Source organism: Perissodus microlepis, chromosome 15, assembly GCF_051167445.1.
Source record: "Perissodus microlepis isolate ML-2025 ecotype Zambia chromosome 15, ASM5116744v1, whole genome shotgun sequence".
In the NCBI taxonomy this organism is placed as follows: Eukaryota; Metazoa; Chordata; class Actinopteri; order Cichliformes; family Cichlidae; genus Perissodus; species Perissodus microlepis.
Genome location: NC_140475.1, coordinates 24,722,377 through 24,737,103, shown reverse-complemented (window position 1 = coordinate 24,737,103; position 14,727 = coordinate 24,722,377). Strand labels below are relative to the sequence as shown.

At 43.5% G+C, this 14,727-nt stretch overlaps 1 protein-coding gene across 3 annotated transcripts in view; it reads right to left on the bottom strand.

The window, feature by feature from the left end:
* The window catches only part of vta1 (vesicle (multivesicular body) trafficking 1), a 54,446-nt gene that overhangs the window by 24,430 nt on the left and 15,289 nt on the right, over positions 1-14,727 (bottom strand). For all 3 annotated transcript variants that reach the window (XM_084952457.1, XM_084952458.1, XM_084952459.1), the window contains exons 3-4: positions 10,129-10,256; positions 5,487-5,562 (exon numbers count right to left, since the gene is read on the bottom strand). In XM_084952457.1, the coding sequence (XP_084808583.1) occupies positions 5,487-5,562; positions 10,129-10,256 (204 nt within the window). The remainder of the gene's footprint in view (positions 1-5,486; positions 5,563-10,128; positions 10,257-14,727) is intronic.

Genomic DNA, 14,727 nt, shown 5'->3' with positions numbered 1-14,727 from the left:
TATTGTAAATAAATGAGTACTTTTGGAAAGTCAGAAGCTGTTGCTCATTCGCTATCCACCTGCACACCTCCGCGGCTGGCTTCATCTCCACCGCACGTTACACTGCGCGGCATCTGCAATCATGCCCCGCCGACTTAAATACGGTACTGGGTCCTGCAGGATGGTGGTTGTTGTCAGTGTGTGTGTGGTTGGCTGAGAGAGAGAGAGAGCTGCAGCCAACAGTGTGTGAACAAGCAACCATTAATAAAGAGATGCTGCAGAGCATGAAAATGCACCCGGGTCTGCTGTGGGTTTGTTACAGTGGTGCCGAAACCCAGGATGGGGACACAGCAGACCTGCAACTAGGCCAACCGTGGAAGGAGCTGACCCAAATGGTGGCTACACAGCAGGAGCAGGCGGCAGTGTTGCGGCGCCGGCAGGAAGCATGAACATGCACTGGGGTCTGCTTTGGGTTTGTTACATTCAGGTCTCATTCTGTTGGCTATCCGATTTCCATCAGTACTCTAGAACATGGACCTAATGTGAATCAGGTTAGCTTTTAAAGCAGGGCCAGAGAAAGGAAGGTGTAATTTATTCTACTGATAAGTAGAGAAAACATACTAAAACTGAGTCTGAAACGAAAAAAGCATTACTGGTTTAATTTGAGCCAACTTTTAGGACCTGGATTTTAAATGAGAGGGTATAACTGCTGAAGGCCTGAAGACAAAGAAGCAGGTAAGTAGTTTTGAAGGGTATAAAAAGGTGTAAGCTATTAGAATTTGAAGTTAAAGAAAATAAAAATACTTCAGTCCCAAGGTTCAAGGTTCAGGTACTGAATAAAGTTCCATCCATCCAACCCAGAAAAGAAAACATACATAAGGCTGTTAGAGGTATTTATCCAGTGGCTCAGTCCCCTATACGACTATAGAGTCAGAGTAACAAAGTTCTACCAGTGGGGTTAACAGGTACTAAGTTGGGCACTAAACCTCAATTATGCACTGGTTTGCACTCAGGTGTGAGTGATGTAAAATTTATGATCAGTGCGCATCTGCCTTTGCTTGGAGTCGCCCACAGAGAATTTACATTACAATTCATAAACTGCGTGTCCCAGGTCCTCGGTGTCAGGCAGTGAATGATCACGATGTACTACAATGGAGGTGTGAGGAGACGCAGTAGAGTGTTAATGGGGGCACATTAGAGTGAATCAAGGCTGAAGGATATTTGAAATATTACAATAGGAGTGAAGCTGATAAGACCTGTGAGAATTTCCTGCTTATTCCAGTTAAGTGCCAAATTCACAGAAGCAGCTCAAAAACAACACGGAGAGCTGACGCCTATTTGTTTAGCCTTAGCATTACCATCGCAGATGGATGAGGCTCCGGTTATTTTAATCCCTGGAAAAACACTTCTGAGCTATTAAAGCACGCAAAGGGAAAGACAGAAATGTAACCGCTATAAAAGTTTCAACAGAAAGGTCACACATTGTAAAACTCTCGGTTAAACAATAACTCATAGCAGAGGGAAGCACATGCTCCCTCACGGGGCAATTTGTTGTCTTTGCATTCATTTAACACCTAAACAGGACTTTTGTAGAAGGCAAAAAGACTCAACAATATCATAAAGACAGAAAACCTATCTAAGTTGGTCCTTTCAGGTTTTCTACAGTGGTCGGGTGCAGTATGTGCTGGGCGGGTCGGGTGCAGCCTACAGGAAGCTGGACCTATGTTCCCTCTTCGGACTGTGCCTGGCCAGGCCCCATAGACTACTTGGGCCTGGCCTCAGGCGCTCGACCTCGGGCATCCTGGAAACATCATTATCTTCATGCAGTCATGTGATAAAGTTTTGTGCACAACTGTGAAAACTTTTTCATGACTGTATAAAAAAAAAAAAAAAAATCCAGATCCTTTTATATTCTAGGTGATGATCCGATTTTCAAAGAGTGACTCAGGAACATGTAGTTTCCCCGGCTGCTGACTCTTTTCTGTGAAGTACCATGATTAGGGTCACAATGCTTTCAATTCCCGTAATTTGTTAATGTAAAATGCATTGGCTGACAATGTCCCCAGGCGGGCTCATGGCCTCATGGTGGAGAGACATAATTATAGTCAGAGGCAGATGGTCCACGCTGCCTTTGTTAGTAACAATGTAGTGCGGTGACAGCCGGAGTAGAAGAAGTACGCATATGAGCTTTCTGCTCGTGTAGATTTTTATGTCCAGTGCACGCTCTCGGCCAGGCACAGCAACGAGGAACTAACTGAAGAGGAAACAACTGGGTTATAATTCCAATTGATCAGGCGCAACAGCGACTCCTCGTGTAAAAGCAAAATTGTATTTGTTATATCAGGCCTGAACATAAAAACTCAACAGCTGCAGGAGGAAAGAGAAAACAATGGTAAAGTTAAAGATCTGGCAGCTTGATGCAGTTAACATGAAATCACACAGCCGTGTCTTCACATCTGAATATGGATGCACATCAAATTAAATGTACTGGAGGGCTGGACTGGGGCCAGATTGAGGATTAATGGTGTTCTTAATGAACAGAGATAAAAGGGAACGATCTCCTCGAATGGTGTCATCTCTCTTTTCAACTTAAAGTTTGTGGCCACATTAGCACATAGACAATACAATTCTAACCAGCTTCAAAATCTGCATTAGGTACGACAAACTTAATTCTTCAGTCTGAGCTCTCTGAGCTTTCTGTCATTTCTTTAAGTATCTTCAGGAAAAGATCTCCAGGATTTGTGAAGAGTATTTGAAGCTCTTGTTTTGAGGTTTTCTGCCTGTTTTTCCGTTTCAGATATCCAGGAAAGAATCTCCACCCTGTGTCACAAATGGCTGCAGACTCTCACTGTTGGACCTCCTCCTGACCTCCTCCTACATACTGACCATGATGTGGATCCATCTCTCCATCAGACCTGTTCATGTAGTTTTCATAACTCTGCCTTTTCTCCCCGTTTCCCTACATTAAGAACTGCTTCCTGACAGCCGTCCTATCACTGAGACCATTTCTGATGAGGCTTCAGTGAGCAGTGAATGATCAACTGAAGGTCCATATCATCTCTCTTCTCTTGTGTATAGTCTAGTTGGATCTTTCTTCTTTCTTAAGAACATAACTTTCAGATACTGTTTATTTGCTACAGGCAATTGTTTTGGTTATTAATTTCTTCTTTAGTCACCTAGTGTTCTAAAAAACACACCATGCTGAGATATGGCAAGGTTTCAGTCAATAGCTCTGTGGGAATCACCTTGTTGGTGTTAACTGGGTTATCCTAGGCAATTTTTATAGATTCACCTAAAAAAAATGAGAACAAATTATGAGTTTTTGTGAAACACAGGCTGCTCATAACAAAAAGCCGCAAGATTCCATTTCAAACTGGTTCCTGAGTTGTCTGTTTTGTGTGAACAGCACTGGTTCATCCCTTGAGTTGGCTTTTTATTCTTGAAAATAAAATAAAAATAAATAAATAAATAAATAAAACAACTGATTATTGTTCAGAAACCCTGGAGAGCTGCTGCTCAAGACCACTTTACAGGACAAACTGGCTCCTTGGAAGCAAAAACATCAATAAATGACGGGTGGTACCTGCTGACAGACAGGACATCACCTGACATCTGAGTGCTTGCTTTGAAGAAATGTGTGACATTAAATGTGTGCCAGCCTCAGTTACAAAGGCTAGAGTCATTTTTGAAAAGCATTTCTGAAAATACTGAACTGGATAGTCGTGTTTTTCAAAGTCACTGACTCACTTGTCTGGTTCAGAGACTGTTACACGGCAGCTACAGATTCGGTTTCTCTCTCAGAAACAAGTCAGTGGGATGAATTCTGACACACATGGGAACACATTGAAGGCATTCACTAAGTATAAAGGTCCCTGACGGTAACAGTGTTACATAAGATGGTGGCAACACTGCTGAAAACCTCTTTCTGCTGCCTGAAACTCAGTCACCAGTGGGTCTCAGTGTGGGAACATGACAGCTCACCATACATGAACTAAGTGCCCCATCATGTTTTAATGGTTTCTGGGTGATCTGGGAATCATACACACCAGGTGTTTACAGGAACAGAGCTAAGCAGGACTGTGTTCATACCTCACTTTCACATTAAAGGTTCGTACGCGGTCACCTTTAAGCGCCTTGTTGTTGTGATTTGGTGCTATACAAAGAAAATGTCTATGCAGGGTTTCCTAACGACAGGGTGAACTTTTATCATTAATGGTCGTGAAATATATTTGGGGACATACTTTGGCCATTTTTCAATCCATCTGGGAGAATCTCATTATCTGTTGTTAATTCACTGGGCCATAAGCCTACCCACTCTTATTTTGAAAGTTCAGTCACTGTCTGGGTGTCTGATCTCAAGAGGACCTCATCCCACAGCTGAACTCCAACATGATGGTCTGCAGTTTTCGATCATAACACCTCTATGCAGAGCTCAGCGCCCCTCAGAGGGAAGAGCTGCAGGCTGACGGTGGAGATAACAGGCAGATGGCTGCAGAGACATCTACAGCTCCGTTATGTCTTCATCACAAACGCTGCACATAAAATGTTCAGAGCAGCACGGCACATTTGAGCAGAATTATTAATCACTTATTTTAGAAAGCGTGGGACTCCTGCACCACACGTACTGTAATCTGAATCTGTGGGAAACGCTGTGCTGTGTTTCACACCTTAAGGCACAAATAACTCCCAGCCACTGCTAATAACCACTAAACGTAAACCTTTGCTTCCAATGATGAGCTTTAATTTGCTCAGACTGTCTCCACTGTTTGCTCACTCTGATGTTCACACAGACTCTGTGGTTTGTTGTGTTGTGGCTGCACCTTCTCATCAAATGGAAATATTTAATGTGTTTGTGCATCTCTTCCCTGAAAATTCAGCACGGCACATTTGGGATCTTTGAAAATTTTTGGCTGCGAAATAAAATAAAGTTCTGTGTTTTAACAATGTCGGGCTGTGCAGCCAGTCTGTAAAGGTTCGCTAATAACTGCAGATTAGCGGGAGGATAAGAGCACAAATTCACACAAAGTCCGTTTATCTGCAGCACCCTGAATACATCGCAACAGCTGAGTCAACGCTTGGCCTCACAGCAGCTCTGTTATGAGTGCAGATCATTGATGGACTTGTTAGCTAACATACAAAAAAACAACAACAATGAAATATCAGAAGGAAGGGATTGGTGAATGACCTGAAGTCTCCTTTAACGACATTCCCACAGTGCAGTGACCTGATCGATGTCACGACTGTGTCACTTTCTCGTGTCTGAGTCGAAAGAAGCAGATGCATGACTGCTGTCGGGATCTGGCTGCACAGACAGGCCTCGGCAGCAGGATGAATGTTCTGTTGGTTTTGGTCTCTTTGGGGATTATTGGATCATTTATAAATGATTAAATAAAGTCAGCATCATCCCTCAGCCAGTTAACTGATAAATGAGCTTCCTATTGGGGTTGGTCATCATTATAACTCTGCAGAGATCAAACCTGGGACTCCCAGCAGGGTCTTTATCTTACCTCCTCTGACAGCTCCCCAAAAACAGACAAGACATCCAGCAGCAGACTTGAAGTGTAGAACGACTTGATCATGTTCCTGGAGGAAGGAAAGAGGCAGAGGAGGGGGACAGACGGCAGGAATTATGGGATATACGAAGGAGGAAAGGTTGGAAGAAAAGGGGGTTGAAAAAAAATGGGCAGAACAGAAGTGAATGAATAAGATGGAAGAACGTCCATTAGTCTCTTACTGTTCCATCACTGAGAGATAAACAAGTCTGTTAAATATCCTTCACAAAGGATTCGTAGTTTCCACTGTCACACATCCATAAACTGCACTGATCCACTGTTCAGGAGTAGGATATAAGCAAAAACAACAACAACAAAAAAATAAATAAAAAAATCACAGAGCTCACTGAAGACAGTGAATAACATGAGCACAAATCCATTCACGTCCAGTTTCACACTCGTGACTCATCTCTCAGAGACCACACGCCGACCATAGGTATGGCTCATGAGGCTGATTTGGATGGTTGCTGGTTTGATCTTGAGTTTTGTGACTTTTTAGTAGTTTTACTCAGATGAGCCAAAAATATTACAAATCACTGTCGTGTCTTTGATGCTTAACAACTGAGCGGAATAACTTCAGTCTCCAAAACAGCTCATGTTCCAGTCAGGAGTGATCACCATTACGGTTGAGTGATTATCGACCATCAACGATAGATTGAGCCTCGTTTCTACAACAGCGATTTATTTATTTGCCCATGAGTAATTTTGCCAATAATGTTGGTTGAAGCTAAGAGAAGCAGTCAACAGAAAAAAAAAAAGAAATAGGGCTGTTTTAACGGCACCGTCTTCCAGCAGCTTTAGCGTGATTTGGTGCATTTCAAATAAATAAATAAACGAATAATCCAAAAAGTAGCTATATTAGCAAAAGCACTTTCGATAGAGCTGAGGAAGCTGGTGATAGCCTAGCATACTCAGCCGGATGGTGGACACGTAAACGCTCATGCACGTTAGTCGTGTTTGAGTCCTTTGCTGGCACTATGCGTCTGCACAAGTGGCACACCCCTTTGGTTACATCCTCAGGTGTGCCTCTTTGAATCTTTCGGTTTGAAGCCAAAGAAATCCCAAATTGGTGACTTTGTATTTTTTTGGGCAACTAGTTGCTCCATGTTTGGACTTCTGAGTTCTAAATGCGCAAATCAGTCTGTGCATGATTACATTGCTCCGCCCATCAGAAAGTCACCTGCACGAATATATCGCCTATCGTCACTTATTGGACTCATTAATGTTGGTTGGAAAAATTTCACATATCGGCCAGCCTTAATCAATACCAACTAAAAGTGGTCCAAGCTACAAAGGAACAAACCACTGGAGCAGCTGCAGGCTCAGCACCACAGGACCTCTCCAGAGTGCTGTAGAGCACAGAGCACGCAACACGCAAACACAACACAAACTGTCTCCTGAGACATGTTAGATTCAAACATGCATCAGTGCCAGGACACTGTATAAACTCACTCGAGTTTTAAAAGTGTCTTACAATCACATGAACTCAGATATGTCACTGTTCGTATAAAATGGCGTAATATATATTGGCTTAGAGTTATTACAGTTGGATCATTGTTTTAAAAAAGAAAGCACCTTTAAAACTTTGGCTGGTGCAGGTCGAGAGCTAAACATTTGTGTTTTGAGGATTGCAGATTATCTTTCAGTTATCAGCATTTTTGTTTCCATTACTGTCCCACCCACATGAGCTGGGGCAGGGGCTTAAAAATGCCACTTAGACTGGAGGGGATGATCTTCTATTTCTGTATAACAGCGTTACTCATTTTACCTCTAACGTCACTGTAAACCTTTACTAAGCTTTTATTGTTGTTTATTAAGCTAACATATACGTTATTACTAGTTAATTATTTGCTTAGTATTGTTTACTTTTTGTTTACTTCTTTATCTGTTATCTGACTCTTGGTAAAAGATTTTAAACAGCATGTGCTTGTGTAAGATGTTGATCAGATGTTGAGGCTGGCCGGGCTCTCTGGTTTTTGAAGAGTAGATATGTTTGGTAACCACAGCAACACATTATCACACACACACACACAGGTAAGGACAAAGAATGGGCTCCTTGTAGTGCAGAGTGGGAAGTTTTCAAAAAACATTCAGCTGTGTGACTCAAAATGAAGACATGTAAACATGTACGCATTTACACCTCTGTCTGCATGTATAGCCGTGTGACCGTGTGTGTGTGTGTGTGTGTTCAGGAGTGACATAACACATGGCTGAGGCTCCTGTTGGCAGCAGACCGCTGCTGCTTGTAAAACCGCAGGCGGGTTTGCTGACCAGCAGCAGAACAGAAGCTTGAGTCAGTCCTGCTTCATATACCTGCTGGAAACAGCTTTTGGCCTGTGTTTACACCACAAACAAATCCAGAAACACGTCGCCTGCATCCATTCATCCTGCATGAGCTGCTGCAAGATGACTGACAGAAAGGGAAACCGACTCTGCACGTTTCTCCCGGGTCAAAGGTCAAAGTGCAGACTGTCCAGAGTTCACAGAGGAGACGTCATGCAAGTTTCTGTCTTTTTAGCAGATCTGGATGCTACTGATTTCTTTGTTTCGTTGAAAGGTTACAGCAGTTGCACAGAGTTGCAGGTGCTTCTGTTTTGTGGTTCTTTGTCTCATTCCTAGGAAATGGTGTCTGCGTCAGACACAGGGTCCAACTTTTTGAAGACAAAGAAAAGAAAACAAAGATTGAACTACTGACTGAAATATTTGGCAAGCCTCACTTAATGTACCATTAGAAACGCAGATAAGACAAAGAACGCATTGAAATCATGTGGAGAACGTATAAACACTTCTGATTATTTCCAAGGTGTTTCCTGTCGGGCAGTCTCATTCCAGGTGATAAACTGGGGGAAGGAGAAATTACAAAGGAAAAGAGTAAGAAACACACTTTCCAGAGAAATTCCCCAAATCAACTGTTCCAATAACCTGGTGTCGTGTTATTCTTCCCCGTTAAATATGAGGATTTAACACAACCAGAGTCACTAACAGAAGAGTAATGATTACAAACTAATGTTTTTGGTTTTAATCCGACTTCATTGGTTCAATTAGCTCCAAAGGTTAAAGCTGTGATGGGTGTAAACACTGCGATTACCAGCAGAAACATCTCTGCTAAAACACTCTCAGCTGAACGCTGAATGAAGATCAACAGGCTGAGGTGGTTTCCTGACCTAAATAGGCAGCATTTTTCCACATGATGCCTGAGTTACTGCTTCCATGGAAGGAGATGTGACCTGCTTTCCACCAAACGGTCTGGAACTGGATGTACGGACGCAGAAGTCCCCCGAGACCAAGACCGTCCCCAACAGGGCCGTCGACCATCTGATGGTGACGGCAGAAACTGAGCGTGGACACGCAGCAAGGAGCAGCATTCCTGAACATTCCGGAAAATTTCCCACTGTGACACTGTGAGGCTTAAAGGGAGGCGGCTGTGCTTATTTTCTGCCATGTATTCTGCTCCATTTGTGTAAGTTCATATTAAAAACATGGGCAGAGTTTCAAATAATGAGCTCAGTGTGCAGATGTGAGGAATTCAGCCTGCTCTAAACTCTCTGCTTCACCCAGGTCTTTCTACTCTTGGCTCTCGCTGACATCACTGAGTGGGGATAGCCCTGATACGGCCCCCTCATGCACGAGTGTGGGAGGAGCCTAATATTGTGTTTCAGAGTGAGGAAAGGCTGAGGAGCTGCAGTATGAAAGACTTAAAGTGTTGGGGTGTTTCCAACATGTCTCCTGTCAGAGGAAAAACATCAAGACTCAAAGAAACTAATAAAAGAAAAAAATATAAATATCCAGTGAAATCCTCCAACAAACCCTTCCAGTGACCCGGTTAGATACTGACCTTCCTCGTGAATGATCAGATTAGAGAGGAAGGTTATAATTAAACCATGTGTGAATAAAACGTCAGACCGTCACTAATCGATTTATTAATAATTACAAACTTTCATTCTTGGATGGGCGAGTAAAACCTCTTGGTTCAAAGCAAGGATGAGCTGCACTGTGGCCCAGTATGAGTATAAGAAGAATTATTTTGAACACTGAATCATGCAAAGCTGGTCTTATAGAGCCCACAGTATAAGTAACAGGTCTAACTGGAATCTGAGAAACTGAGTTTCTTTTGACAGAAGCTGTGCTCACATTTTCAAAGTCACAGATCATATTTTTGTGGTCCACAGAACAGCAGTGCACCAGGTAGTCTGTGCATGCCGCTTATTCACTGAGGTTTGAGATATTTTTTTTGAGCAGAGAAACAGCAGGACTGTGTGGTTCTGCAGGCTGGGAGCTGCTCTGTGGTTCTTCCTGCAAGACGACTCCTTCCATGAAGTACTTGTACTCGTGAATACAAATCTCACATCAAGTCCTTTGTAATGGCAATCTAATGTTTAGACTCCATCATGAACTGAAGGTTTAAATACCTCAAAGTTTCTAATTGGACTAATCAGAGCATCATTCAATGATTAAATCATTACACTGACAAACCAGTTACACAGGGCCATTACACTCTTCTGGGATTATAGGCCAAAGCCAACTTCAAAGTCCTGCTAGTAAGTGCACACAAACCCACACACACACACACACACTTAAGGAGTGGCTCGGTTCTCACTTGTGGAATCGTCCTGCTCTGTCCTCGTTGTCAGCGTAGAGGAATAATTTTAAGGCATAGTTTTCGATGTGGGCGTTCCCAACCACCTCCTGACTGATGGACTCGTTATCACTCAGCTCCTTCTTCATCTGCAGGAGAAACAAAAACAACGACACATGAACGGAACCGTGTAAGCTCTGCAGAGAAAAGCAATAAATCTGTTTTAGTGTCCAACTTTGGTTGTGAAAGGTGTAATATGTTTTAGCCTGAAACTGATCAACAGATCAGAAATATAGAAGAACATCTGCACACGCTCACGTTTGCAAACGGATAGACCTGCAGAGCTATTAGACCAGGTACTGTTTTAACTGCTGAATCAGGTGACACACACTCAATGCATTCACTGTACGCAGACCAACACTTACACACCAGTGCCCACAAATTCACACAAAGCCATCATTAAAACAGGGCCTCTCTTTGACCAGCTAAACCCTTTTTCTGGAGTATTCCATCTACTGGATGTACTTATAAGAGTATCTGCTTTATTTACAGTTTTTAAAACTTAGTAGGACCTGCAGATGATCCTTTAAACATCCAGCGGAGGCCGGAGAAACTAACCCTGATCCCTGGATGTGTCGCTTTTGGTTTGGCGCACGGAAAAACACTTCTGACTTCTTAGCTCAAATGTTTTAACTCAGGCAGACACGTCCTCGCCTCAGCGGGTGCCATCTAGCATGATGCTTGATTAGTCTCGCTCGCTCTGCTTCGCTTTGACTAGGTTTGCTCCACCTGTAATTGCTCCTCTATATGAAATGCCTAGCTCTGTCCATTACGGCGTCCAGCAGGCTTCGGGTTTCTTGTAAAAGCACTAAAGCAAACACGCGGGTTGCTTCCAGCAGGTGGACCCTGGCCGGGCTGAATAGATACTCTGTTCGCTGACTGTGAGTCGTAGCAGAGGAATGTAAAAGCACTGAGCTGAGCGTAGGACAGCAGAGGACAACTGGCCTGGGAATACAAGAATGTGGGATGAAAGGAAAGTCGCTAAACTCAGCCACGACTCTCAGGCTCGCTCGCTCTGGTTAGGTTTCCGTTTGACAGGCGACCAAACTTAAAGTGAAGCAGAAGAATTAGCGCCACTTTTTAAATGTAAACCTGGACCAGGTTAGAGCGAAGCAAGCCTTTGATACGAGACCGTGACGCCTTATTGACTCTGGGAGCAGCGAGTGTGACGCACGGAGGTGCAAACCAAGTCCAAACCACCAAACCGGGTCCGCTTCCCACAGAAATCCACACGTGCACAGCAGTGTGCATGAGCGACGGGACGCCCAGCCGCGCTTTCATGAACTCTGTTAATAAATGAAGACCATAAATATGTGTGTGACAATGAATCACAGAAACTCCAGCTCCAACACCTCTGACTGCAGCTGATGCTTTATGCTCAAGTCTGCAGCCTCGGCCCACCTCTTCCTTTCCACCGTCACTGTCACCAAAGTGCTTGCTCATAGGGTCATAGTACAATTGTTGGGTTTTTCTCTGTATGTATTATTGTAGGGTCTACCTTACAATATAAAGCACCTTGAGGCAACTGTTGCGCTGCATAAATTAAATTAAATTGAACTGAGTTCAATTCAAATCTAAATTCTAGTTGCAGTCATTTGAATTTTCCTCCATTTCCTCCAATTTCCTCCATGAGCTTCAAGTCAGTGTCTCTAAGCTCAGAAAGCTTTGAGTGTCTGAGATCAATACATGTTTCCTTGACGTTAGTGAGGTCTTAACCTTTTTTGAACCATGAACCTGGTGGTCAGTGTAAAAGCACACTTTACTGTAACTCTGTTAATGTTTGTGTTAGAGACGAAAATCAAACGGTTTTGGAAAAAAGAGAACCTGTGCTCTGCAGTGATAGTTGGTGTACCATAATAGCACCAAGTACTCACAGAGTGGCATGAAAAATCAGCTCCACCGGGATTTTACCGTAACTCCTCGACCGCTCAGGGCTCAAGAGGAAATTCAAACAGCTGGACACATGTATCCATCTGGGTTTGGGTCTACATTTCTGAAAACCTTCAGCTCAGTCCATGATGTGGTTCTGATAAAGTCCATCTTTGTTCAGATGCGCGTAATTCCCACAGTCACAGGTGATCAGAACCACCACAGACTCATCGAACAGACTCCAAGAAATCTGAGTCTTTGTACAGTATATTTGATAAGGCTGCACAATTGATTGAATTATAACCTCGATCATTTTGGCTTCTCACCCTTAAATGAACATGACTGACAACAATAACAATGTGTTCTCTGCCAATAAAAAATGCAAAGTAGAAGCAAATCGAGCGGCTTGTTAATCTGCTTTACTTACAGAGCCAGAATTAGCCGCATTACTCATTCGCTCACTCCGTTCGTAAAGCGGCTGAGCTGATTTTAAACTGCTGTGTGTCCTGCATCAGTTTTACCTGATAAACTCTGCAGGTAAAACAGATTGATTAAATCACAGAAGAAGGACCACCTGTTTGACCACCCTGATCTCCCCGCTGTGAGAGACCACAGTGCTCATCCTCAGTGGCTGCTGCAGGAGACAAAGATCTAAATTTAGCAGCATCTACCATGCCTGGCATCTCTGAGGTTTCCCATCCTGCATCACATGAAACTGATTTTCAAACAAGTGATTTTCCACAAGTGAAAGGCTTGAGCTGGCAATGACAGTGGAAAATAAAAGTCCAGCATGCCTAGTACGTACGAGGCAGGTCAGTGGGGAAATTGGGGGGGGGCAGACAAAGTTGCTGCTGTGGTTTAAATCCTGACTCAGAGCGCTGCAGAATGAGTCACAGCAATGAGCAACAGTTCATGAAGGAGTGGAAACCTCGGGGTGTCCCCGTGTTTCACAGACCTTGTTCGGGCTCCATCTGGACAATAGCAGCGCTTCCACATGATTAATCGGGTTTGTGCTGGTGTGATCACAGTCTGACTGCAGCTGAAGTTTACCGTGCAAAACCAAATCAGAATAAGACGGAGCCTGAATCAGGTCTGTGTTTAAACCACTCCTGCTGCCTGCTATCAGCCTGGGAAACAGTTTTGCAACAGGTTCACAACATGACACCAGTTCTCTCTGTAAAACCTGAAACCTGCTCTGAAAGTTGGCATAGGCCCTGATCACAGCCTTATTTGTGGCCATCCTCACCTGCAGTCTTCTCCTAAACTTTTGCTGCTCCTCAGAAAGAAAGGAAATGAAAGTTTTCTTTTCTTTACCAGATGTTGCATCAGCTTTCCCTCTCGGACTCTCCTCGCTCCTGCAGTGATGCTTCATGGAGACGTCTCAAGCAACCGACCTGCTTGCGACTCCAAGCCGGCAATAGGCGTCAGAAAGACGACGCAACAAACGCGGCAGTCGTCACTCCATGTTCAGAGCATCAAGCAAAAGCTGGACACAGTCAGGAGTGGCTGTTTGATATTTTACAACCAACAGTTAATATTCATATTTTATAAATGCTCACACTGAACAAGTTTACCTAAGAATCTTTCCCTAAAAAGACTCCACCCAGAGCAAACTGCAGTAGACAGCGGAGCATGCTAACATCACCACCGTGACAAGGTGACACCAGGGACAGCAGCTCATTGAAAAGGAGGATAGAAAATTATATATTGTGAGAAATATTTTCTGAGAGTAGTGCAATGCAATGTATGTGTGTGTATGAGCCCACTCATACACACACATACAGAACTCAAAGCAGCAGTTGTGTGTCGTGTCGGGAAAGCGACGCGTATGTGTGACGGAGATCCCTGGAGCTGCTGTAAAATCAGGCTGCATCTGATTCCTTTAACTGTTCAGACCCACACCTGATTTGCCACGTAGCAAGTTAAACTTTAAACGGTAAACATTGGATGTAACCGTAGAAGTAGAAACATGCACGATGAGGGTGGGAAACTACAGGATCAAAATGACATGGACAGTAAAACTGAAGCTGACGGATGTGTTTTAGAGCTTCATCACCTCTCCGTGGGTTCTTCTCAGTCTCGGTAAATTCACTTGGCCCCCCCGCTGGGACACTCTCAGCCCGGTAACCTGCTCCCTCCCTTCCTCCCTTCATCATAACAATTCCACAAAATCTAATTAGCCTGTTCCTGTTAGCAGACAGGAGAGCAGCCTGCATTACGTAAATATGACTCACGGAGAAGCACAAGATGTTCTCGTAAGCTCGGAGAACAAACAGACGCAAACCAACGTGTCTTATTCCAAAATTAAGTCGGACTTGTGACACACAAAGAGTCCCTAATGGTAAAGATTATTTACCATGTGAAATATAATACATTAAATCGTGAAAAGAGATAAAACCCAAAGAGTCTTCACCTGATGGAACAGGATAACTTTACATCGACCTCAGCAGGAAAATGTCAGCACTGGTCAGCTGTGAGTGGGGGTTAAGATAACCCACAACTTACATCATCAGGCCTTTGCTCTCATGTGAATGACTGAATGAAAATCTCTGATCAGTGGTTCAGGCTGAATGGTATGTGAAACAAAACCTTGTTATTGTTAGATTTATATATCGTTCGTTATCAATATAAATCTCAATATAAATCAAAGGTTGTTGATCACCTTGTTGTGGTCGGCTTACCGCGAGCTGC